The sequence below is a fragment of the Pseudophryne corroboree genome, chromosome 2 (assembly GCF_028390025.1).
Source record: "Pseudophryne corroboree isolate aPseCor3 chromosome 2, aPseCor3.hap2, whole genome shotgun sequence".
Taxonomy (NCBI): domain Eukaryota; kingdom Metazoa; phylum Chordata; class Amphibia; order Anura; family Myobatrachidae; genus Pseudophryne; species Pseudophryne corroboree.
The window spans coordinates 110,484,219-110,511,350 of record NC_086445.1 but is presented as its reverse complement, the minus strand read 5'-3'; the positions used below and the strand labels follow the sequence as shown (position 1 = coordinate 110,511,350).

Genomic DNA, 27,132 nt, shown 5'->3' with positions numbered 1-27,132 from the left:
AGGACCATGGGGTATAGACGGGATCCGCAGGAGCTTGGGCACACTGAAAAGACTTTGACTGGGTGTGAACTGGCTCCTCCCTCTATGCCCCTCCTCCAGACCTCAGTTAGACTTTGTGCCCAGGACTGACTGGACACTCACTGGGGGAGCTCTCCTGAGTTTCTCTAGAAAATACTTTTGTTAGGTTTTTTATTTTCAGGGAGACCTGCTGGCTACAGGCTCCCTGCATCGAGGGACTGAGGGAAGAGAAGTCAGACCTACTTCTACTTAGTTAAGGGCTCTGCTTCTTAGGCTACTGGACACCATTAGCTCCAGAGGGTTCGATCACTTGGTTCGCCTAGCTGCTTGTTCCCGGAGCTGCGCCGTCACCCCCCTCACAGAAGCCAGAATAAAGAAGCCGGGTGAGTATGCAGCAGGCAGAAAACTTCAGTGACGACCGAAGACTTCAGTAACGAGGTACAGCGCAGCGGTAGCGCTGCGCTCCATGCTCCCACACACTTCACCAACGGCACTTACAGGGTGCAGGGCGCTGGGGGGGAGCGCCCTGGGCAGCATTTTACTGGGTCTTGCAGGCTGGCAGAAGGCATTCACCGTTTTCCGTACCCCCGCCAGCATTTTCTTTTTAAATTTAAGCAGGCTAAAGCGCCCCGGGAAGGGGCGGGGCTTAGCCGCACAGCTCACCAGCGCCATTTTCTCTCATCCACAGCCGCTGCATGAGACGCTGCCCCGGGACCTCCATGCTCCAATTCAAGTAACAGGGAGCAAATCGGGTGGTGGGGGGGGCACAGATATTTGGTGCATAATTATTGTAGTTACAAGCAGCTCTTAACACACATATTGCTTGGTGGGATATATGGGCGCTGGGGTGTGGGCTGGCATACTCCCTCTGTGTTTCTCTATCCAGGCTTCCTTGTGGGTCTGTCCCCTAGCTGAGGCAGTGTGTGTGTCGGTGTGTCGGCATGTCTGAAGCTGAGTGTTACTCCCCAGAGGAGGTTGCTGGGGGTGCAGATGCGGGTCTGGAGTTGGCTCTGTCGGCACAGCCGACACCTGATTTGCTTACAATGTTAAGTACACTTAATTCAAATGTGGCCTCATTGTCTAAAAGATTAGATAAATCGGAGTCTCAGACACAGGTGTGGAGGAAATCCATGGAGGATGCTTTGTCTCAGGTGCAGACCCCATCAGGGTCGCAAAAGCGGTCGTTTACCCAGTTGGTAGATACGGATACCAACACGGATTCTGATTCCGATGTCGACTTCACTGAGGCTGCTTTACACCCACGGTTTGTTAAGAGTATTCAGTACATGATTGTGGCTATTAAAGATGTTTTACATATTTCTGACGAACCTGCGATGCAGGAACAAGGATTTGTTTGTTCAAAGGGAAAAAACCTGAGGTGAAGTTTCCCCCCTCTCATGAAATGAATCTGTGTGAAAAGGCTTGGGAGTCGCCGGACAAGAGGTGGCAGATTCCCAAGAGAATTTTCATGGCGTATCCTTTTCCCTCTGATGACAGGGAAAAATGTGAGTCGTCTCCGAATGTTGACAAGGCTCTATCCCGTTTGTCTAAGAAGGTGGCGCTTCCGTCGCCTGACACGGCAGCTCCCAAGGATACGGCGGATCGCAAGCTGGAGACGTCTCTGAAGTCCATTTTCGCTAATACGGGTGCGTTGCTCAGACCTGCTGTGGCGTCGGTATGGGTGAGTAGTGCTATTGCTAAATGGGCTGAGAATTTAGCTGCTGATATGGATACCCTTTATAAAGATAATGTTCTTTTGACTCTTGGTTATATCAAGGACACTGCAGATTACCTGAAGGATGTGGCGAGGGATGTTGGTCTCTTGGGATCAAGAGCCAATGCCATGGCGATTTCGGCCAGGAGGGCGCTGTGGATCCATCAATGGAATGCTGATGCCGACTCCAAGAGAGCTATGGAAGCTCTCCCCTTCAAAGGTAGTGTCTTGTTTGGTGACGGCTTGGCTGACCTGGTGTCTACCACGACGGCGGGTAAGTCATCTTTTCTTCCTTATGTTCCCACACAACAGAAAAAGGCACCACATCAGCAGATGCAGTCCTTTCATCCAAATAAATACAAGCGTGGAAAAGGTTCGTCCTTCCTCGCTTCAAAGGGTAGAGGAAGGGGAAGAAAGTCGCCTGCAGTATCAGGCACCCAGGACCAAAAGTCCTCCCCTGCCTCTACCAAGTCCACCGCATGATGCTGGGGCTTCCCTGGGGGAGTCCGGACCGGTGGGGGGCCGTCTGCGGATCTTCAATCAGATCTGGGTTCAATCAGGCCTGGACCCTTGGGTCCTGGATATAGTATCTCAGGGATACAAGCTGGAGTTTCAGGAGATGCCCCCTCACCGGTTTTTCATTTCGGCCTTACCAGTGTTTCTTCCGGACAGGGAGGTGGTGAATGCAGCAATACAAAAGTTGTGTCTACAGAGGGTCATTGTTCCCGTTCCCCCGTCCCAACGGGGGGAGGGGTTCTACTCAAGCCTCTTTGTTGTACCGAAACCGGACGGTTCGGTCAGACCGATTCTGAACCTAAAATCCCTCAATCCATACTTGAAAGTTTTCAAGTTCAAGATGGAATCTCTTCGAGCTGTGATTTCCAGCCTAGAAGGGGGGATTTTATGGTGTCAGTCGACATAAAGGATGCCTACTTACACATCCCGATATATCCTCCGAATCAAGCCTTCCTCAGGTTTGCAATACAGGATTCTCATTACCAATTTCAGACGTTGCCGTTTGGGCTTTCCACGGCCCCGAGGATTTTCACCAAAGTCATGGCAGAAATGATGGTTCTCCTTTACGAGCAAGGGGTTACAATTATCCCATACTTGGACGATCTCCTGATAAAGGCGAGGTCCAAGGAACGGTTGGTGAGAAATGTGGATTTGTCTCTGTTGGTTCTGTGACAACACGGTTGGGTGCTAAATTTGCCAAAGTCTCAGTTGATTCCGACCACTCGGCTGCCCTTTCTGGGCATGATTCTAGACACGGGGTTACGGAGAGTGTTTCTTCCGGAAGACAAAGCTCTGGAACTGCAGACGATGGTCAGGGAGCTTCTGAGGCCGACAAGTGTGTCGATTCATCAATGTACTCGGGTTCTGGGGAAAATGGTTGCGGCGTACGTAGCCATTCCGTTTGGCAGGTTTCATGCCCGGGTGTTTCAGTGGGATCTGCTGAGCAAATGGTCCGGGTCTCACCTGCACATGCACCGGAAGATAAGTCTATCTTCCAGGACCAAGATTACTCTCCTGTGGTGGCTACAGAGGTCCCACCTCCTAGGAGGGCGCCGGTTCGGAATCCAGGACTGGGTTCTACTGACAACAGATACAAGTCTCCGAGGCTGGGGTGCAGTCACCCAAGGAAGAAATTTCCAGGGGAAATGGTTGCTCCAGGAATCTTGTCTTCACATAAATGTTCTCGAGTTAAGAGCCATTTACAATGGCCTGCTACAAGCAAAAAGCCTTCTTCAGGGTCGACCTGTCCTGATACAGTCGGACAACATAACAGCGGTGGCGCATGTGCAGATACGGATTCTCAGATCACTCAGGTAAACAGTTTAGTAAAGTGGCAAATGCCCTTTATTGTAAAAATACACACGCAGTACACAAAACAGTAACTATTACATGCCAGGATGGTATCTTACTTACTAAGTCCCCACAGTAGTTTAGAATTACAGTCTCCTGATGTCACATGCCAGTAGTAGTTCTGAGTCCCCTGGTCTGGGATACCAGCTCACACAGTGCCCTTTGCCACTGACGGCACCGCAATGCCTAGTCAGTGTCTCCACTACAGAGGTACATCCACTCTCTCTGTCCTTCTGTGTAGATCTCCCCCTCAGTGCACGTCCAGTAGCCTCTTGAAACCAGCGGATCCCAACAATGCTTCTAGGCCTCAGCACACTGGCAGCACTACCTTACCAGTAGCTTTCAGAAGCCAAACACATCACTCCTCTCAGGCCAGGAACTTCCGTGCACTCTCTGTTTCCATAGCCTCTGTTATCCTCAAACCTTTCTATGTCCTACCATAAGGCGACACCTTCTGGCTCTGTATTGGGTGGGTTACATTAAAGGGGCTGACTACAGAACACTTTCAGATAGACCTACTTTAACATGCCCAGGCATGTCCTCTAGCACACAATAGATGTTAACTAAATGAACCTTAATTAATCTGATTGTGTGGCCTGGAATCCATTGTGTGGGGAAGAATGAGGGGGGTGTATGGACTGACATCTGAGACTGGCTGTATCTCCAACAGCAAACACACAGGTTATCAAAGCAGCCACATGGGGGGGGGACACACATTATTTTACAAACTATAATACAATAACCAGTGCATTCATATATCTACATCTTCATATGCATTCTGTACAAAACATCAGGCTAGACATATTATTCCCTGTTAAACACAAACACATATAACAGAGGGATGATGTTTCACAATAATATGTGATGTCCAGTTCTATTGGGAATCCAGGCAGCATGCTGTATAGATGATAACCAAGTTCTGTCCTATCTCTTTACACTAATGCACTGAATTCAGAAACAGGCTGGCAAAAAGTACTCCTTATGAGCCAGCTAGGGCTGCGTCCGTTACAGCGCATATAAACCGTCAAGGCGGAACAGGGTGCAGGGCGGCTATGGCGGAGGCCACAAGAATCCTTCGCTGGGCGGAACAGCACGTGAGCGCTCTGTCAGCAGTCTTCCTTCCGGGAGTGGACAACTGGGAAGCAGACTTCCTCAGCAGACACGATCTCCATCCAGGAGAGTGGGCTCTTCACCAAGAGGTATTTGCAGAAGTGACGAAGCGTTGGGGAATTCCGCTGATCGACATGATGGAGTCTCGCCTCAACAAGAAGCTTCCGCGATATTGTTCCAGGTCAAGGGACCCCCAAGCCAGTGCAGTAGACGCCCTGGTGACTCCGTGGGTTTTTCAGTCGGTGTATGTGTTCCCTCCGCTTCCTCTCATTCCAAAGGTGCTGGGAATCATTCGACGAGCAAGGGTTCAGGCGATCCTTGTCGTTCCAGATTGGCCAAGAAGGGCCTGTTATCCGGATCTTCAGGAATTTATTTGTGGAAGATCCTTGGCCGCTTCCTCTAAGAGAGGACCTGTTATTGCAGGGACCATGCGTGTTTCCGGATTTACCGCGGCTGCGTTTGACGGCATGGAAGTTGAACGCCAAATCTTAGCTCGAAAAGGTATTCCAGGGGAGGTCATTCTCCTTAAGGCTAGGAAGGAGGTTACGGCGAGACATTATCACCGTATTTGGAGAAAGTATGTTTCGTGGTGTGAGACCAAAGCTGCTCCTGCGGAGGAATTTCACTTGGGTCGGTTTCTCCATTTTTTGCAGGCCGGCGTCGATGCAGGCCTGAAATTGGGTTCCATCAAAGGGCAGATTTCGGCTTTATCTATTTTCTTTCAAAAGGAATTGGCTGTCCTTCCAGAGGTTCAGACCTTTGTGAAGGGAGTGATGCATATCCATCCTCCGTTTGTGCCCCCTGTGGCGCCATGGGATCTTGAAGTGGTCTTGCAGTTTCTTATGTCTTCCTGGTTTGAACCTTTGCGTAAAGTTGAGTTAAAGTTTCTCACTTGGAAGGTAGTCATGCTGTTGGCTCTGGCGTCTGCCAGGAGAGTGTCAGAGTTGGCGGCCTTATCTCACAAGAGTCCGTACTTGATCTTCCATTCGGATAGAGCGGAATTGAGGACTCGTCAACAATTTCTGCCGAAGGTGGTTTCTTCGTTTCACATTAACCAACCTATTGTGGTACCTGTGGCTACGGATGCTGTGGCAGTTCCAAAGTCTCTTGATGTTGTGAGAGCTTTGAAGATTTACGTCGCCAGAACGGCTGTTGCCAGGAAAACAGAGGCGCTGTTTGTCCTGTATGCTTCCAACAAGATTGGTCATCCTGCTTCTAAGCAGACTATTGAACGCTGGATTTGTAGTACGATTCAGCAAGCTCATTCTTCGGCTGGGCTACCGGTGTCGAAGTCAGTAAAGGCCCATTCTACCAGGAAAGTGGGCTCATCTTGGGCGGCTGCCCGAGGGGTCTCGGCACTTCAGCTTTGCCGAGCAGCTACGTGGTCGGGTTCAAACACCTTTGCTAAGTTATACAAGTTTGATACCCTGGCTGAGGAGGACCTCATGTTTGCTCAATCGGTCCATAGAGGATGCTGGGTGCCCATCCCAGTGCGGACTGTTACTTGCAGTGTATTCTTGCTGGTTTAATTCGTTTACACACGGGTTGTGTATTTGTTGTTTTCAGCTTGGTGCTGTTGTTAATTCATACTGTTATCTGGTTTACTGTTACTCCGGTTGTACGGTATGTTTGTGGTGTGGGCTGGTAGGTTTCTCGCTCTTAGTTTAAACAAAAATCCTTTCCTCGAAATGTCCGTCTCTCCTGGGCACAGTTCCTAAAACTGAGGTCTGGAGGAGGGGCATAGATGGAGGAGCCAGTTCACACCCAGTCCCGTCTATACCCCATGGTCCTTTTGGAGTCTCCAGCATCCTCTACGGACTAGGAGAAAAGGATTTACCGGTAGGTACTAAAATCCTATTTTTATCCAGCCAATTCAAAATAAAATGTTGATCGGAATGCAGTAAGTTTTTGTATTGTTTTTGGTGACCGTTCTTCATAAAGCAGAGTAAATGTAATTTTGTTTAGACCCATCACTGAGCACCAGTTAAATGATCTGTACATGAAGTGGCAGCAACAGTCCCAGCTCCTTAAGGACAGCGACTTTGGCTTCCAGGAACCCGTCCTTGCTCTTCGATCAGTCATCCTGGAGAATATGCTGGAGAAAAATAGCTCCAGCCAGGATTGCCTGAAACACATCCTCACCAAGCACTTGGTGGACCTCTCTAGAGTGTCCAGGACAGCCAGCAACACCCAGGTCAGTCTGCATAGAATAACGATTGTCCAGGGCTAATGAACTTTGGGTCTAATTCAGAGTTGTACGCTAATGCAATTGTGATTTTATAGGCTACAGGGCTGCTAATATTAACAAGTGAAGCTACCGCAAACCCATTCGCAGTTACGTACATATTCGCAGCCACCGCGCAACCACAGGGAACATCGCCTGCTTAAGTAGGTTTATTACTACACAGACTGGCAGTAGCGATGCAGGCACCATGTTTCCCGAAAACAGCCATAACACACATGCAATTTTGCCACCACCAAAGGGTCACTTCCTGTCAATCGCTCACTGCGAGCGGAATTGTATAGGCACCTTTACACATGCACACTGCGATCGCAGCACATACTCATTCTGCCGATAATCACTCAATTGCAACAACATCAGCATATCGTACAACTCTGAATTAAGCCCTTTGACTCTCATATTCTGCAAGTTTTATTTTGTACATAACTCTGTATAAAAATGCTTTAGTGCAGCTTAATTGTGTGTGTGTGTGTGTGTGTGTGTGTGTGTGTGTGTGTGTGTGTGTGTGTGTGTGTGTGTGTGTGTGTGTAATCTGCAAAAACTTTACAGACTTAATAAACATAATTAGCAAACGTTGTATTATTCCCAAACAGCGCTGGTCAATGTAAAGTAAAATTTGACTTATATAAAAAAGCAACTTTATTGTCAGATTTAAAACCATCAGTAACTCATCACAATGGAAGGTATATTAAATAGCTATAATAGTTTAAGATAGGTAATATATTTTTCTACACAGAGCAATCTTCCAGGCTGGGACCCTCATCAAACCCCATTAAATGACACCACAGTCATGCACTTTTAACCAGAGAGTGACTGGACTCATAACAGAGAACAGTAACGGTTGCTCTGCTACACAGAAAACCAATTTAGAACATATCAAATGCCGTCATATTCACAAGCTGGCTGTTTTACTTGTGCAGTACCACAACACCACTATTTTTGTGTTTAACTTCAGCCTGTGGCCAGAAACACACTTGTCCTGAATTCTAGCGCTGAGATTGATGTGTCCTTTGTTAATTACAGCTACCAGAGAAAGCACTGTTCCAGATTAAACAACACAATTCAGCACAAATCCTGGGGTCTGAATGGCAGCTTGAAGAGGCCCAAGTGTTCTGGGCTAAAAAGGAGCATAGCCTGGCTTTGGGGATACTCAGACACATGGTGGACAAATTGGAATCTAACAGTTTAGAGGTTTGTTACAACTATGATATCCTTGTATAGTATGTTGCTTTCATTTGAGATCATCTTTGTGAAGTGTTTTCTCAGGACTGTAGCATTGTGATGCAGGTGAGATAAAGCTACATGCAGTTACCTAGGAACACCATAATTCCTGTAGTGCAGGTGGCTTCCTTTAGTCACCGCCTGGGTGAGAAACTATATTGTCCTACCACAGAGCTTGCTTTCCTCTTGTATGGAGCTTTGGCCACTGTTAGCTACCATGTGGGTGACAGCAGCTAGAGTCTCTCTCATAGGGGCAGAAAAAGGGCACTCCCAAGAGCCAAGTTAATGACCAGATATGGTGATGGGGTGCATAGATTTGGTGATCATTTCTTGGTGGTGGACAGGATTATCCACACTGCCTGTCATCAAAGGCCTAAAGGACTAGAATTGGGAAGATAAACAAGGTGTTCCTAAGAATATATCCAAAACAGTGCACTTCTGCCATAAGATCTTTCATTCCTTAAGTGTCAGACAGTAGGGGGACTAATTATTGGGATCAGTACAGCCCAAAAAGAAGCCCTTCTGGACTTAGCCCTTAACACACTTTTGAATTGTTGTAAGGTTAACCTACAGACAGATATTTTCCAATTGCTGGGCAAAGGCAGTTAGCCTTTTATTATATTATATTAGATTATTTTATTATACTTGCCTCATTCGTTGATTAATTGTATTCATTTAACTCACTACTGAGATTATGTTTAAAGTTTGACCGATGTGGGCCCCGAATTGTATCAGATTGCTTTTCACTGCCCTGGATGGTAATCCAGAGATTTAGCCACTGTGACTCACTCATCAGGGAGGAAATTGTACAGGTCATGTTATTTCAGCATGGATTCTTCAGTCTGTGGTTTGGTACTGAGAACCCTTAGCATCAGACATAAATGCCTAGATTGTGCCCTTCTATCACCGACTGGTTGATCTCTTCTCCACCGTTTCTCCGCTATTCTCCATGTCAACCTTACATGCCTGTACCTGTGGAGGGTGTGAGCAGAAATAATCAATAACTGCTGCCTCGGGGTTGCCCGTGGATGATAACAGGTCCCCTAATTGAATAGCTCCAGGAAGTTTACCCAGGAGAACAGAATACTCAACACAACCCTTGGCTAATTGAATCTACCCCTTAGTGTCGGATCTTCTGTCAGTGCCTGTAACACCCAATGATTTACATGATCCTTAACATTAGGTACAAAAGTCCTATTTCTTTTTCATCCACTAGGGGTCACAGGAGTACTCTTGGGATATGGACGGGGCGTTAGCAGGGATAGGCACATTTAAATATTTAAATTAGTAGCCCTCCACCCCCTCCATACTCCCAAGATACCTCAGTGGTTTTTTTCTGCCTCGCCGGGAAGGCACACGTTGGAGATTCTCCACACATTACTTTTATTTTTTTCAACAAGATTTTTCTTTTTGCACTCAATCCCTTCCCATCTTATTAAGAAGCTTGGGTCCGGGATTGTGGAAGCTGTTGACTGCAGCATTGGCTTGTCGGCGCTCAGGAGAGGAGCCCCTCCATAGACCAGAATCAGCGTTGGCTGATTTCAGCCTAAGGCTGCAAACAAGGAGCTGGACAGTGCTTGCAGGAGAAGCCCCGTCATAGCCTCCATTGGATTCAGGTAATGAGCGGCAGGCAGCTCACACTGCCACCGCTCCTTTACACATGGTATTGCTGGGGGAGCGAGGCGGACAGTTCATGCTGCCTCTCACCATGTGGGTATCCTGTAGTGCACTGCTTATTGTGGCATAGCTCCCTGCCCCAGCCCAGCCGCGGTCAGCCACGCTGCCGCCACTGGGCGCCCTCCGCTTCCCGGGTCCCACATGCGGTTAGCTTCCGCTACCCGCTATCGCCTGCCGGGGGAGTGCAAGGCTGTCATGTAGTAACAGCCACGGACAGCTCCACGGCTGCCGCAGCTCGTCTCTCCCTGCACGCCGGCCGCGGACAGCTCCACGGCTGCCGCGGCTCGTCTCTCCCTGCACAACCGCCGGCCGCGGACAGCTCTCACTGCTGCCGCGGCCCGCCAGGATCCTACAACAGGATCTTCCCTTAGACCAGCTTATACTGCTTGCTGATCACACCTGTGAATCTGCTGAGTATTTAGGTACAGCTTCTATGGACGTCAGCCAGGATAGTTTTCGGCTTTCAGCTTCACTAGTTGCGGCCCGATGGACGCTTTGGCTGCGTTCTTGGCAGGCAGAGGCAGAGTCAAAACGAGGAATAGAAGCGTTGCCTTACACTGGCGATATGTTATTTCTCTAGCATCCATAAGGGATGTTGGGGAATCTAGTACGATGGGGTATAGACGGGGTCCAAAGGAGCCAGTGCACTTTAAATTTCTTCAACTGGGTGTGCTGGCTCCTCCCCTTGATAAAGCTAAATATTTATCGCATATAAAACCCTTTATGAGGTCTAAGAACACTGTACGCTAATTATGTATGGAGTACCGTAAGGGTACGCAAGTTGCGTAACAATCACTTAGCCGTAGTCGAGACGCTCAAGCGTCACGTTCGCTCACGGCTAAGAGATCACAGGCAGGCACGCTATTGGCTGCCGTCTAACGTAATGATTCGCTATAGCGTAGCGGACACTCGGGACCACGAGGAGATCAGCGGCGCTGACGCTCACAATGTTAAACCTTTATATCTAAACCATAAACAGTATATTATGCAGTAAAACCTTAGTGTAGAAATAGGGTGTAGATGCAACCTAGTGTAACCTTATTAACTCAAATGCTGTTCGAGCGTCACCGACGCTCTGAGAATACTAAACACTATAAGAAATACACAGATACCTGGGCTTAGGGTCCAACGCCTAATATATATATATTATGAATGATATACTTGCAAAAGAATTAACACAATACAAGTCATACACTACAATATAACATAGACTACCTAACCAGATAACTACACAGGAAATACAATACAATACAATTATGTTTTAAGGGAAAATAAGAGAGAAAGAGGAGAAGAGAGAGAGAGAGAGAAATGGCTCACAATAACAGTAAGAACAATATGATTGCGGAGAAACACTTACGCACAAGGGGAAACGATCGCATGCGCCTCTGGACATCCAGCTCCCGATTTTCAGCAATGATAACCGTTGAAGAGTGAGCTGGATGTGATCGGCTTGTCTATTTATGCCCCACACACAATACAATTCAATGGTCCCTACAATCTCATTGTTCATTGGACACAGGAATTCGGCTTCGCATTATAACAAAAGGTCATAGGTTGATTCATACAGGTGGGCTGTGACGATTTCCAACAGCTCAGGTGGGTGGGATACTGGGTTTCCCGCCGCATGGCTAAGTAAGAGCAAATAATAGTAAATGGACATAAACTTCTTATGTCCATAACTATTCGCACGAGCGATTAATCCGCTCCAAACCAACACCGGTATTTTGCTAATTAAATACTCTTCCGATGGGTACTAAACACCACTGTATGACTCCTGTTAGACCCTTCGTACAATACAAAGAGGGATCCCCCTGTCCAGGAACATGCTATATTAACTAAACTTTCAGAATCTATCAAAGGGACCATGATCTACAAAATACATTATATAGTTAAAATATGTAACGATTGAGTCGCACGCTACGATCACATAAACTCTACCGTAAATACGCATACCGTGCGCCTGCGGGTGCCCGCGACTGTGAGTATGCGCACGCACGGGAGAGCGTACGCATGCGCAGTGCAGACGTGTATGAGGTGCAAATATGGCAGTGTGTATAGAGATATTTTTCTGACTTTGACAGTCCACCCTTTGGCAGTCAACAATAACTGCCACTTCCTAAAACATTTCAAAAAGAGAAAAATATATGTCAGGGGTTAATACATTTCCATGGTTGGGTAAGGGAGGAGAGAGGAGAAGGTGTGAAGAGGGTATGACCTAGTGAGATAGCAGAAGCATGTGTGTATGAATCCATGTTTGGGGGTCATGTATCATCGTGCCGTACATGTTTTAAATCAAGCTTCGAGGTATTGCGAAGTATACATTTGAATTCCTTCTTATCCCGTGGTACGGGTCTGTGGATGGGCTGTCAAACTTTACCGAGCTCTTTTCGGATTTTGGTTGTAACAAAATGGGGAGCACATTTTAGTTGATGATACATGAATGGGGGAGATATGTGATTGCTGATATCTGTGCCTGTATTCCCTATCGACTATGTGTGTCATTACCTGAGGGTTGTAGAAATGAAGATAAAGAACACTTATGGTAAATGCAGTGGTATTCTATGTCAGGTAAATGAACATTTGTCGGTTGAAGTCTTGTTCGGTGTCTGTTGAATGCAGTCTTCTTTGTGCTTTTGCCCATAAGGTGCGAGCAAAAGCTTTGTCAATGTCCATAGATTTACAAAAGTGTTGGGCTAGCGTAATTTTAAAATTTCTAGGGAAACTGGGGATCTATGGCAAAGTTCATCAAAAATCTGTGTATCAGGTTGTCAAAACTTCTTCTTTTTTTTTTTTTTTTTTTTTTAAATAGAGTAATTTTTATTCAACAGCGATTTTATATATACAGACATTACAGTGTACACTGGGAGGCACATTGGGATTACACGTTGTTCAAAGCATTGTTGTCACCATGGATATACGTATACTTAAACTAATACGAATGACATTTCCCCATTTTACAGTTCCCGTGCATATTTCCCACCATATACATATTTTCTGAAGTCTGTAACCAGGTCGCGTTTCACATACTTAACATTTTGTATTTCCTCCCGCCCCCCCAACCAGGACCTGTATTAAAAAATTACCCCGTCTGTCAGGCCCTTGATAGCCCCCAACCCCTCTACCCCCAAACAAACCCTTTAACTAACTTAAGCCTAGTTACCTAACATGCGTGATGTGGTGTGGCGACCAGATATGTAAACAGCTATAATAGATGAGAGATGGAGGTCCGGCTCTGCGCCCCGAGGCCCAGATATCACACCGCGGCGAGGGTCGGTGCCTCTAAGTCCGAAGGGCAAGGGATGAGTATGTGGAAGTGATCCAAGGAGACCATATCTTCTCGTATTTGGTAAGGGCATTATACTTCATGTATACATAACGTTCTTTTGTTAGAGTATCATTTATCAAACCTTTGAAAGCATGTATCGTGGGAGGTCGCGGGGCCATCCACGTCCGCGCGATGCACACCTTTGCAAGGGCGCACATGTTGCGGGCGTACAAGTCTTCCCAGCGGGACCCAGAATCGGGGTCTCCCACCCCCAGAATGCAGAATTTCGGAGTCAGCAAGCTCCTCTGTATCCCCGTATGTTCCAGAATCGACCCGACCCCGGCCCAGAACACCTGCAGCAGCGGGCATTCCCATGTGAGGTGCCAGAATGTACCTCCGGCAGCCCCGCACTTGGGGCAACCGCCAGCACTATCTGTCCTAAATCTGGCCAGCCTGCTCGGTGTCATGTATGATCTATGTAGAATAAAAAACTGTATCTGTTGAAACCGCAGCGATTTGGTGACCTGGCTCGGGTTACCCAGAGCGCCCTCCCAGTCTTCCCCGTCCATGGGACCTACGTCACTCTCCCATCTCTCCCTAAGACTTGAGAGCGGGTCTGCATGTGTCGTTTGAAGGAGATACGAGTAAGTGACAAAACTTCTTCTTTAATCCATCTGTTGTCTGTATATCGGCTCATCAAATTCCTCGTCCAAGTGGGTCTTTTTACCTTGGAGGAAACGGAAAAACAGGTGAAAGAAACGGACCGTAGAAATCGCATTTTCATCACATCATTGTTTCTACATTTGGGTCATAAATCAAATCCATTGGAATTACAGTTTCCTCACTCCTCAGACTCATTACCCTAGTACGACGATTGCACTTCATTAAAGCCTGACCGCATCTAAATATCAAGCCAATCGTTATGATAACACCTAAGATACATAGGAGAAACTTCCCAACATCCATTATGACTCCTTGAGCCCAGTCTCCTAAACCAGAGAACCAATTTCGTGGGTTCAACCATGACACCCAACCAGTCAGCTCATTACCTACAGCAGCGAGAGTGAGATTGTGTCTCCTGCGAAATTCCCACTTCAGTTGGAGAATATCGTCCATCTTTTGGTCTATGACCTCGACCGGGTCCTCGGTGCTATTCGTAATATATGTGCAACATTTCACGCCGTATTGTGTTGCCAGTGTGACACAATATCCGCCTGTTACTGCTGTGAGGTAATTAAGAACCATTCTATGCTGTACCAGTTCTGTTTTATAAGCTTGAAGTTCTCTTCCAGTATACCTAAACGTGTCATCATACATTTCAGTGATATTATCTAACAAATTTGCAAGCGCAGATATGTATTTATAATTCAACACTCCTCTGGCGGTGCGAGTGATGTCTAACGCGATTAGAAACTGAATCCCGGTGGATTCATGGATCATGTCAGAGGCCGGATGCTCTGTTCTTTCTATCAGGTGCCGTTTAACTACGTGCTCGTAATGGGTGTGAGTATAAGGAGTTTGGGCAACACGGTGTATGTCTTTCATTTTGTCATGTGATACAGTCATTACTTCAGGCAGTACTTTTCCAATATAACACAATCCTTCAGAGTTTGGGGCAAGCCACTTATACGCCTTTCTCCCGCATATGAAATATGCATCATCGGGGAGAACATATGGGACGGAGTAGGACATAACCATATTACACACCTTCCATGTGAAATCTCCTAACCCTAATTCTTCCATCTGCTTAGTACACGTATCAGGTTGTACGATATGTGCACAGTATCCTGGTGATACCTCTCCAACTCTCGTAATCCTATTCCCTAAGGTATACCTATATCGGAAAGATTTTCCTCTACTGGCTATGTGGCGTATAAGCTCTGTATCTGTAGGCATTCTATCTGCTCTATGCGAAAAGGTCATGGTTTGGTTACTCCATGATACTTCCCAATTTCCCGGCTTTCGGGGATTGGAGATGTTAAAACATAATAGGGACCTATCCACATGGTATTGGTGGAGCTTCAAACTAGGAGGGCTGGAGATATTAAACCTCCTGTCCACCGGTCTCCCACCACTTAACTCAAGTACCTCCCCTAACGTTAAAGGAAATGGTACTAGCCCTGATTTGCTATGACCTTGAGGTACTTGAGAGCATACCCAACAATCTGTTTTATTTAACACACTACCCACTAAGGAGTGATAGTCACTCAATGGATGTCGGTCCATATGGATATTAAAACTGGATTGGCATTTCTTGATGCACCCGTCCTCCACTACGTTGTCACAGAGCCTACAGATACAGTTTTCTTCAGCTAACAATCCTTCACAATTCCTTCTATTGTCAATGCTATCGGATCGTTTTCTGATACTCGCCTTTGCTTGTTGATTATGTTGTTCTCGGAAAACTACGCCTCCATCTCTGTCATCAGAACCCATTCCAGAACCTCTCTCGACCTCCATGGTACTCTCGCCGGAACAGACTGCTCTGGTTAACATCATGGTCAACAGGAAAATCCGGATCACAGTCTCTTGGGGCAAGTCCATCTTATAGGAGGAAACGAAGAAGAATGAGGAGGGGGAAAAATAATTTGAGGGAGAGGGGATGGGAAGTGGAGAAAACAATAAAAGGGAAACGGGGGATCGACAACTGCTTTTGATCTTGTGATTCTTGATGCTCAGGTGCCGCCTCAGTCCTCCTGGAACAGACACTCCAGTGATACAACGTCCTCTACCGTCTGTTCCTTATCACGGGACCTCTCTGGATCAGCAACCTTCTTACAATGGGACGAATGAACCCAAGTCTCTCTCTCGGCAACTTTCAATGCTGTAGTGCTAGTCAATAAGACTTGGTATGGTCCTTCCCATCTGTCAATAAGGCAACCTGAGCGTAGAAAATTCCGTATCATTACATAATCCCCAGGTTCAATGTCATGACAATTACTATCTGGTAAATCAGGAATCACCAACTTCAAATTATCATTTTGATTCCTTAGCTGTTTACTCATGTTAATCAAGTACTTTACAGTCACTTCATTGTTACACTTCAAATCATCCTGAGGGTTAATCATAACATGCGGTTGTCGACCAAACAAGATTTCAAAGGGAGACAGATTAAGAGGGGACCTGGGAGTGGTTCTGATGCTGTACAGTACAATGGGTAAAGCTTCTGGCCATGTCAATCCTGTCTCTGCCATCACTTTACTCAGTTTATTTTTAATAGTGCTGTTCACTCTTTCCACTTTCGCACTCGCCTGTGGACGGTATGGAGTGTGCAGCTTGCTATCAATTCCCATCAATTTACACATTCCTTGAAAGACATCACCTGTAAAATGGGTACCCCTATCACTTTCGATAATTCTAGGGATACCATATCTACATACAAATTCCTGCACAATTTTCTTAGCAGTAAACATAGCGGTATTTGTGGCCGCCGGAAATGCTTCGACCCAATTTGAGAAAACATCTATACAAACAAGTACATATTTCAAATTTCGACAAGGGGGTAATTGAATAAAGTCAATCTGTATTACCTGGAAAGGGCCGCCGGCAGGTGGGATATGAGATGGTTCTGTAGGTATTGCCTTTCCGATGTTCTTTCTCAAACAGGTAAGGCATGACATTGCTCTTTTACTCGCATGAGATGAAAATCCTGGGGCACACCAATATGCTCTTACCAACTTGCACATCCCTTCCTTGCCCAGATGAGTCAGCCCGTGAGCTGCCTCAGCTAAACATGGAAGGTATGCTCTGGGGGCCACTGGTTTACCGTGTCCATCCGTCCAGAGTCCTGAGGACTCCTGGCCATATCCTTTTGCCTTCCAGACTGCCTTTTCCTGTGTGGAACACAAATTTTGCATCTCACACAACTTCTGTGTGTTGATGGTATTAAATACCATCAGTTGTGTGGTGTCTGTCTGGGGGTACCAGCTGCTAACTTAGCAGCTTCGTCTGCTCGGCTGTTACCAAGTGATACTGGGTCTTGGCTATATGTGTGTGCTTTACATTTGATAACAGCCACTCTGTCGGGTTCCTGTATCGCTGTTAGAAGCCTTTTTATGTGAGCTGCATGCGCTATCGGTGTACCAGCTGCCGTCATGAAATTTCTGAGGCGCCATAGGGCTCCGAAATCATGGACTACCCCGAATGCGTATCTAGAGTCGGTGTAGATATTGGCTGACTTACCCTTAGCCAATTCACATGCTCTGGTTAGGGCGACCAGTTCAGCAACCTGGGCTGAGTGAGGTGGGCCTAGCGGTTCCGCTTCTATGGTGCCTTGGTCATCTACGACTGCGTATCCAGTACACAAGTCTCCCGAGTCTGACTGTCTATGACAACTACCGTCCGTGTAGAACGTAAGTTCTACATCTTCCAGTGGGTTGTCACTGATGTCAGGCCTTGCGGTAAAATTTTGGGTCAAATATTCCATACAATCATGTGTGTCTTCCTTTGTATTAAATCCTCCTTCCCCACCACTCTCATCCTCCACCCTTTGTGCCTGTCCAGGCACACCTGGGAGATATGTTGCAGGATTTAATGCACTGCATCTCCTTATGGTGATGTTTACGGGGGCCATTAGTGCCAATTCCCATCTTGTAAACCGCGCTGATGAGACGTGCCTGGTTTGGGCAGAATTCAGCAAGGCTGACACTGCATGTGGTGTATGAATTGTGAGGTTGTGACCTAGCACTACATCTTCGCTTTTCGTTACTAGCAATGCTATCGCAGCAACGCTTCGCAAGCATGTGGGGAGGGATCGCGCTACCGTGTCTAGCTGAGCGCTGTAATATGCTACTGGCCTGCTGGCATCACCGTGCTTTTGGGTTAGTACGCCTGCCGCGCAACCAGCACTTTCTGTTCCGTATAGCTCAAAGGGTTTCCCATAGTCTGGCATACCTAATGCTGGTGCCTGCGTTAGGCACTGTTTAAGTCTCTCAAATGCCGTCTCAGACTCGTCTGTATGCGAAATCCGATCAGGTTTGTTTGAGGAGACCATCTCCTGCAAAGGTAACGCTAGAATGGAAAATCCTGGGATCCAGTTACGGCAATACCCACACATTCCTAAAAACGTTCTGATCTGTTGCTGGGTTTGTGGCAGAGTCATGTCTCTAATTGCTTGAATTCTATCAGCGGTCAGGTGTCTCAGTCCTTGTGTTAGACAGTGTCCCAAATATTTTACCTTAGTTTGGCATAATTGCAACTTGTCTTTGGAAACCTTGTGTCCTGTGTCTGAAAGATGAAACAGGAGCTGTTTCGTATCCTTCAGGGATGCTTCCAATGAATCAGAACACAGTAGTAGATCATCCACGTACTGTATTAATACTGATCCACTCTCTGGTTGGAAAGACTGTAAACAATCATGCAAAGCCTGGGAAAATATACTTGGACTATCTATGAATCCTTGTGGTAATCGAGTCCATGTGTATTGGACTCCTCTGTATGTAAATGCAAACAAATATTGGCTGTCAGGGTGCAGAGGTACCGAAAAGAAAGCGGAGCAGAGGTCAATAACAGTGAAAAATTTCGCAGTGGGAGGGATTTGCATTAGGATGACAGCTGGATTTGGCACTACGGGGAACTGACTCTCAACTATTTTGTTAATCCCCCTTAGATCCTGCACTAGCCGGTAACCCCTCCCCCCACTCTTTTTCACAGGGAAGATGGGACTATTGGCAGTGCTAGACGTTCTTACCAGAATGCCCTGTTGTAGCAAGCGCTCTATTACTGGGTAAACTCCTAACTCCACCTCTGGCTTCAGAGGGTACTGTGGGATTTTTGGAGCTATCCTACCATCTTTTACTTGTACAACTACCGGAGCTACGTTTGCCATTAATCCAGTGTCCTGTCCATCTTTAGTCCAAAGTGACTCTGGTATCTGAGATGTCATTTCTTCTACTTGGGAGGGAGTCCTATTTGTCATAATGGTATGTGACATTAATTTTGATGGGGAGTCTAACATGTCTCGCACTTCCTGAGCGTGATTCTCAGGTATGTCCAAGAATACACCTTCAGGAGTACAATAAATGACGCACCCCATTTTACACAGTAAGTCTCTTCCCAGGAGATTGGTCGGTGCCGATGCAGCCAGCAAAAAGGAATGCTTGGTATGTAAAGGCCCTATTGTAATCTCGGCTGGCTTGCTAACAGGGTAATGCTGGACTACTCCTGTTACTCCCATGGCTGGAATTGTCCTACCAGTGGTTCTCATGCCCACTGTCGAATTTATCACTGATTTGGCCGCCCCCGTATCTACAAGAAAGTTTAATGATTTACCAGCTACATTAATTGCAACTTCGGGTTCACTTCCAAGGCTTGCAATCAATTTTACTGGCTGCAGATTACAGGTATGGCCACACCCCTATTGGGTATGGTGACCTCCCTGAATCCCGCTGGCAGCAACTACTTGTGAGGGAGTTAGCTGGGAACTACCAGAGGCATGCCAGTCTCTGTTCGGGGGGTATCTTTTTGTTTCCCCTGTATGTGGCTCATAACTCCGTCTCTGTGGACCCTGATCCCAATGTCGTGTGTCGTGTCGTTGTCTAGGGGGTTGATAAGATTTTTGTACATTTCTCGATCTACAGTCTCGTGCATAGTGTCCCTGTTTGTGACAAAAATAACATGTTACCACGTTTGACTTACCCACAGGGTTTGGTGATATTAACACAGGCTGTTTTGTGGTCAGGGCCTGTATACTTACTGACATTAACTTATCACCTTGTGACTCCCTGTGTCTGGTGATATTCCGGTCGTGATCAATAGCAGCCTCTCTCAAAGTAGCCACAGACAGACCTCGCCAACATGGTTGTGTGGTCTGTACCCTAGTCTTTAATGACTCTTTTAAACCATCCATCAGTACCGATACTGCTACTTCTCGATGGTTTATGTTTGTTTTAATGTCCTCTATGCCTGTGTATTTTGCCATCTCTGATAATGCTCTGTGAAAATACTCTGCAGCTGTTTCTGACTCCTTTTGTTTAATGGAGAATATCTTGTTCCATTTAACTACCGCTGGGAAATACTCCTTTAACTGTAAGCTTATTCTTTTTACATTATCTTTGTTGTACACATCTGTAAGAGGTACATCCTGATCTAATCCACAGTCAGCTAAAAATTGAGTTGCGTCGACATTGGAGGGTAAACAAGCTCTTAGCAGTACTTGCCAATCTTTATTATTGGGCTCTAAAGTGTTTCCTAGGTCTCTGATGTATTTTTGGCTAGCAACTAAATCTTTTCTAGGGTCAGGGAATTCAGACACTATGGTCCTTAATTCCATTCGGGTAAACGGGCTATACATGGCGATGTTCCTAACAGGAGTGACTCCTGAAGTGTCCGTTTTCCCATTTGGCACTACTATTACCTTAACAGGATTAATTCTAACAACATCATTCTGTGTAGATTCTGCAGTTTGTGGTGAGATAGTTTCAGCATAGTGTATGGTGCCGTACTTACCCGTTGATACGACCTCACCTGTCCCTCCGCTAGGGGGCTTTGTTACTAATCTTATGGGTTGGGCCGTGCCTACTGTTGTTTCTGATATGGTGGCTGCTAGAGAGAGCGCTGATATTGTTGCCGATTCGTCCTCTTGATCACACTCCTGGGGAAAGTTCAAAACAGGGTACAACTTGCACGGGTTAATACTTGCATTGGTTAATTGGTTAACATTATCTTTAACATTTACACAGTTGCTAAGTGTTTGTTTGTTACACCTTAGTGCGTCATTCTCCGCAACCAATTTCTCTCCTGATATGTATGGTGGCGGTGGGGCCGTGGCTATCAGTTTCCTGATCGAGCCAGATCCCGCCGCCTGAGCCAATCCTCTCTGTATGTCACCCTCCTGTTGCCACAACTGCAAATAATCATAATGCTTGATTCGTCTCTTTGCTGATTTAATGAGACATATCCTTCTCCTTAAATTCGTTAACACTTCTGTGCTGAAGCTACCTACTCTTGGGAATTTCTCCCCGTCATGTACTGTCATTCTCTCCCATTCATCACATAAAGCTTCTGTGTGACTTCCGTACTTTTCACACATTACGTACCTTGCCGACCCGACTGGTCGGTTTATAGAATCAACCCGAACCGAGGTTGATCGCCCCCTTCCTGAACAACTGGCCCCCATAATTTGCAGGTGTTACGGAACCTTACAAAAAACCAAGATATTCACGATAGGTTGACGGTGAAGTTTACCGAGCACCTCACTCTCTCGCCCACGCCGACCAATACGACCTGATCACACTGATATAGTGCTGGCGTACTCGACCCAGGGCCCCTATTAACCTTTGTTTACTGGAACATGTGAGTGTGATCCGCAGAGCATTAACCCTTTCCAGTAAAGGTGTGGTTGTCAGATAGTTCCTGAGTGACCAGCGAACTTCCCTTTTTGAAAAAATAAAAAATTACACAAATCACGTTAGAATGTACAAATAGCGTTTATGACCTTCGTACACAAATAGTACCGGTCAGGTTTACTAATGCACACAATTACGTGTGGTACAATCGTTCAGCACATAAGCAACTAATCTTATGTACGGAGCGACCAGCGGAATCGAAAATTGCGGCTGCGAATTCCTTCAGCAAGAGCTTGTATGGCCTATATGGGTGTTGCACCAACCCTTTTTTTGGTGTTGTGCCTGTGGACTCTATAGCGGACTTCCTTGTCTGCTGTACCTAGACCTCCTGGTCTGTTATGACCTCCTGGTCTGCTACAGTATGACCTCCTGGTCTGCTATACTCTAATGCTCAAATTTTATGTTTAACCAAGGATGCCTCCCTAGCCACCGTGCATGTCACTTACACGTATGTACCTTCACGAGAACTCGATGATTTCTTTTGGTTCAATCCTCAAAATTGTAAAAACACACTCACTCACCACATATACTCTTTTGTTTCTATTTCTATTTCTGCGCAGAAATTTCTCTTTAGACCAGATGTGTTACAAATTAGGAGAAGGATCTATTAATTTAAATTTCGAATTTAAAATAGATTTGCGCTACTTATCGCCTGTTGCGCTATTTATCGCTTGTTGCGCTATTTATCGCCTGTTGCGCTATTTATCGCCTGTTGCGTTACTTAACAATCAACACTATCGTGTGACTTGAGTTACGTGGGCGTACCCAGACGCTCCGTTGCGTAATTTACGCTGCGTGCGTCGGCCTTTGCGTACGCGAGTCTCAGCCCTTTGTTAGAGACACGTGTACACAAAACCAATGTCCACCGTAACACAACTAACACGTTTTATCAATGTAGATGATCCTCGATCATCTACCGCACACCACACCAATCTCTCCTTTTACCTTTAGGTAGAGCTGTGTGTATTTCTATACCTTAACTGTATTACCTTTATTCTTTAACTATGAAATAGCGGCAAATCTCTCTTAGTACGTTTATCAATTATACAATGGCAAACAGGAGAGTGATATATGAAAATACACGAATGAAAAGAAATGCAGATATGCGTGCGTGTGTACGCAAGACAGAAATAAACAGTTTTAAAAAGACACTATCGTTTTGTTCTTACCTCCGGTCCCGGATTCCTTCAGCACCCTTTACTAAGCGAAGCAGACGCTTATCCAAACAGCACTACGAGGAATATGACCTCCCGCCCTTTGCTGCTGGATAATGTCTGCTGAAATTACCTAGTGCAGATATGTGAAGGACGGGCGAGCCGCCAATTGATAAAGCTAAATATTTATCGCATATAAAACCCTTTATGAGGTCTAAGAACACTGTACGCTAATTATGTATGGAGTACCGTAAGGGTACGCAAGTTGCGTAACAATCACTTAGCCGTAGTCGAGACGCTCAAGCGTCACGTTCGCTCACGGCCAAGAGATCACAGGCAGGCACGCTATTGGCTGCCGTCTAACGTAATGATTCGCTATAGCGTAGCGGACGCTCGGGACCACGAGGAGATCACCAGCGGCGCTGACGCTCACAATGTTAAACCTTTATATCTAAACCATAAACAGTATATTATGCAGTAAAACCTTAGTGTAGAAATAGGGTGTAGATGCAACCTAGTGTAACCTTATTAACTCAAATGCTGTTCGAGCGTCACCGACGCTCTGAGAATACTAAACACTATAAGAAATACACAGATACCTGGGCTTAGGGTCCAACGCCTAATATATATATATTATGAATGATATACTTGCAAAAGAATTAACACAATACAAGTCATACACTACAATATAACATAGACTACCTAACCAGATAACTACACAGGAAATACAATACAATACAATTATGTTTTAAGGGAAAATAAGAGAGAAAGAGGAGAAGAGAGAGAGAGAGAAATGGCTCACAATAACAGTAAGAACAATATGATTGCGGAGAAACACTTACGCACAAGGGGAAACGATCGCATGCGCCTCTGGACATCCAGCTCCCGATTTTCAGCAATGATAACCGTTGAAGAGTGAGCTGGATGTGATCGGCTTGTCTATTTATGCCCCACACACAATACAATTCAATGGTCCCTACAATCTCATTGTTCATTGGACACAGGAATTCGGCTTTGCATTATAACAAAAGGTCATAGGTTGATTCATACAGGTGGGCTGTGACGATTTCCAACAGCTCAGGTGGGTGGGATACTGGGTTTCCCGCCGCATGGCTAAGTAAGAGCAAATAATAGTAAATGGACATAAACTTCTTATGTCCATAACTATTCGCACGAGCGATTAATCCGCTCCAAACCAACACCGGAATATTGCTAATTAAATACTCTTCCGATGGGTACTAAACACCACTGTATGACTCCTGTTAGACCCTTCGTACAATACAAAGAGGGATCCCCCTGTCCAGGAACATGCTATATTAACTAAACTTTCAGAATCTATCAAAGGGACCATGATCTACAAAATACATTATACAGTTAAAATATGTAACGATTGAGTCGCACGCTACGATCACATAAACTCTACCGTAAATACGCATACCGTGCGCCTGCGGGTGCCCGCGACTGTGAGTATGCGCACGCACGGGAGAGCGTATGCATGCGCAGTGCGGACGTGTATGAGGTGCAAATATGGCAGTGTGTATAGAGATATTTTTCTGACTTTGACACCCTCTATACCCCCTTCCACAGGCAGTTTAGAAAAAGTGCCCTCAGGAGAGGATGCACATCTCTGAGCTCTAGAGAGTTTTCTTCAATTTCTTTTTCATGTTTGTTATTTTCGGTATGCTGTTTGGGCCACAGCATACCTGCACCGTGGGAGTTAGGCGGGGGACAGTCACCGGCCTTACGAGGTGCAGAGCCGCTTCCCCGCTGCAGGACCACCGTCCTGAGGGGTTGATGTTCAGAGGGGCACTGCGCCTTGGCTGTCACAGCCGCAGCACGCCGCACACCCCAAACACTGCCTGAGGGTGACATCTGTGGTGAGTACAAACCAGGGGCCCCGCTAGGGGGGGGTCCTCCGGTTCAAAGTGCGGCTGAACACAGGACCCTTCCGGGGGGTTCCGCTTAGATCCCCCGTGTAGACTGCCGCACAACCGCTTAGACTAGCAGTTGTGATGTTTTTAGGCTGAAAGGAGAATTTGCCAGTATAATATATCACTGTAGCTTCGGCACCATTGAAGGAGGCGGAGCTACCTCAGAGCGGGACCAGAGGCATTTTGGTGTCTTCCTCTGCTTACTGCAGCCATACTCAGCACAAACAGCGCTTCCTGACTCCTCAGCCACGCTGGATATTAGGTACAGGCTGTGGCAAAGGGGGTGAACCGCTATTGTACACTATCTGGGTCTTCTACAGGACAGAATTTGTTAGTGTTTACTGTGATATAGTTAGCTGACAGCCTCGCTGGGGCTGTACAGCTAGGGGTGTGCTGGTGTCCTTCTCTCTGTGTGTCTCTTCTCACATACAGTAGGGCAGGCTTGCAATATAACTGTCTGGGTGTATGTGTATGTTATTGTGCTTACTGTGAAACATGGGTAAACACAAGTTGTGCAGTGTATGCCACACCAGATTCTCTCCATTATCATCTGATTCTATTTCATGTGAACAATGCAGCCAATCTTTACAAATCAGTGAAGGGACTTGAGGAGAGGGTCCAGAGCCCCACTGGCTAGGGTCTCTTAAAACTATGATGTCAGATATGTCATCCCAGCTCACTGCTAATGTACAGAAAACTCAACTACTACAACAAGCTGTTGCAGATTTAGCTGCTAGGGCAGATGCAGCACAGCCCCCCTCTCTCATGCAGGTCCTCAGAAGCGTGGTTTACCTGCACTACTCTCTTACAGATGAGGATATACAGGAGGATGGGGAGGACTAAAACCCCGCTAGTGGGGATTCCGATTCTGCTCAGGGTATTGAACCCCTGGCTATACAGGACGTGTTAAAGCTCCCTCTAGAGGACGCTGCATCACAGCAGTCATTTTTCTTTGTACAAAACAAGCCTAATGTCACTTTCCCTGATTCTGCAGAGTAAGATGACTTATTCAAACAGGCCTGGAAAAATCCAGAAAGAAAATACAAAGTGTCCCAAAAAAAATTGCGCACTTTCCCATTTGCTCCTGAAGGTAGGAAATTTTGGGAGACACCCCCATGGGTTGATGTATCAGTCTCTCGACTGTCCAAAGAGGCGGTGCTGCCTGCCCTGGGCTCCTTTACCATGAAGAATCCTGGGGATAGGAAAATAGAGACTACACTGAAATCTAATTTCTCTGACGTCCTAGTGGATGCTGGGGACTCCGTAAGGACCATGGGGAATAGCGGCTCCGCAGGAGACTGGGCACAGCTAAGAAAGATTTAGGACTACCTGGTGTGCACTGGCTCCTCCCACTATGACCCTCCTCCAGACCTCTGTTAGAATCCTGTGCCCGGCTGAGCTGGATGCACTCTAGGGGCTCTCCTGAGCTCCTAGAGAGAAAGTATATTTTAGGTTTTTTATTTTACAGTGAGATCTGCTGGCAACAGACTCACTGCAGCGAGGGACTAAGGGGAGAAGAAGCGAACCTACCTAACTGGTGGTAGCTTGGGCTTCTTAGGCTACTGGACACCATTAGCTCCAGAGGGATCGACCGCATGGAACTGGCCATTGATGTTCGGTCCCAGAGCCGCGCCGCCGGCCCCCTTACAGAGCCAGAAGCAAGAAGAGTCCAGAAAATCGGCGGCAGAAGACATCAGTCTTCACCAAGGTAGCGCACAGCACTGCAGCTGTGCGCCATTGCTCCTCATACACACTTCACACTCCGGTCACTGCGGGTGCAGGGCACTGGGGGGGGGCGCCCTGAGCAGCAATAAAAACACCTTGGCTGGCAAATATATCACAATATATAGCCCCAGAGGCTATATATGTGATAAATACCCCTGCCAGAATCCATAAAAAAGCGGGAGAAAAGTCCGCGAAAAAGGGGTGGAGCTATCCCCCTCAGCACACTGGCGCCATTTTCTCTTCACAGTGCAGCTGGAAGACAGCTCCCCAGGCTCTCCCCTGTAGTTTTCAGGCTCAAAGGGTTAAAAAGAGAGGGGGGGCACTAAATTTAGGCGCAATATTGTTTATACAAGCAGCTATTGGGGGGGAAATCACTCAATTATAGTGTTAATCCCTGCATTATATAGCGCTCTGGTGTGTGCTGGCATACTCTCTCTCTGTCTCCCCAAAGGACTTTGTGGGGTCCTGTCCTCAGTCAGAGCATTCCCTGTGTGTGTGCTGTGTGTCGGTACGGCTGTGTCGACATGTGGGATGAGAAAGGTTACGTGGAGGTGGAGCAGAGGCCGATAAATGGGATGTCGTCCCCTGTGGGGCCGACACCAGAGTGGATGGATAGGTGGAAGGTATTAACCGACAATGTCAACTCCTTACAAGGCTGGATGACGTAAAACAGCTGTGGGACAGCCGGCTTCTCAGCCCGCGCCTGCCCAGGCGTCTCAAAGGCCATCAGGGGCTCAAAAAAGCGCCCGTTACCTCAGATGGCAGACACAGATGTCGACACGGAGTCTGACTCCAGTGTCGAGGAGGTTGAGACATATACACAATCCACTAGGAACATCCGTTACATGATCTCGGCAATAAAAA

The 27,132-nt window shown here is 46.6% G+C and overlaps 1 protein-coding gene across 3 annotated transcripts in view; it reads left to right on the top strand.

Annotated features, from left to right (window-relative positions):
• The window catches only part of ATM (ATM serine/threonine kinase), a 434,777-nt gene that overhangs the window by 335,934 nt on the left and 71,711 nt on the right, over nucleotides 1-27,132 (top strand). For all 3 annotated transcript variants that reach the window (XM_063951603.1, XM_063951598.1, XM_063951604.1), the window contains exons 46-47: nucleotides 6,674-6,902; nucleotides 7,974-8,141. In XM_063951603.1, the coding sequence (XP_063807673.1) occupies nucleotides 6,674-6,902; nucleotides 7,974-8,141 (397 nt within the window). The remainder of the gene's footprint in view (nucleotides 1-6,673; nucleotides 6,903-7,973; nucleotides 8,142-27,132) is intronic.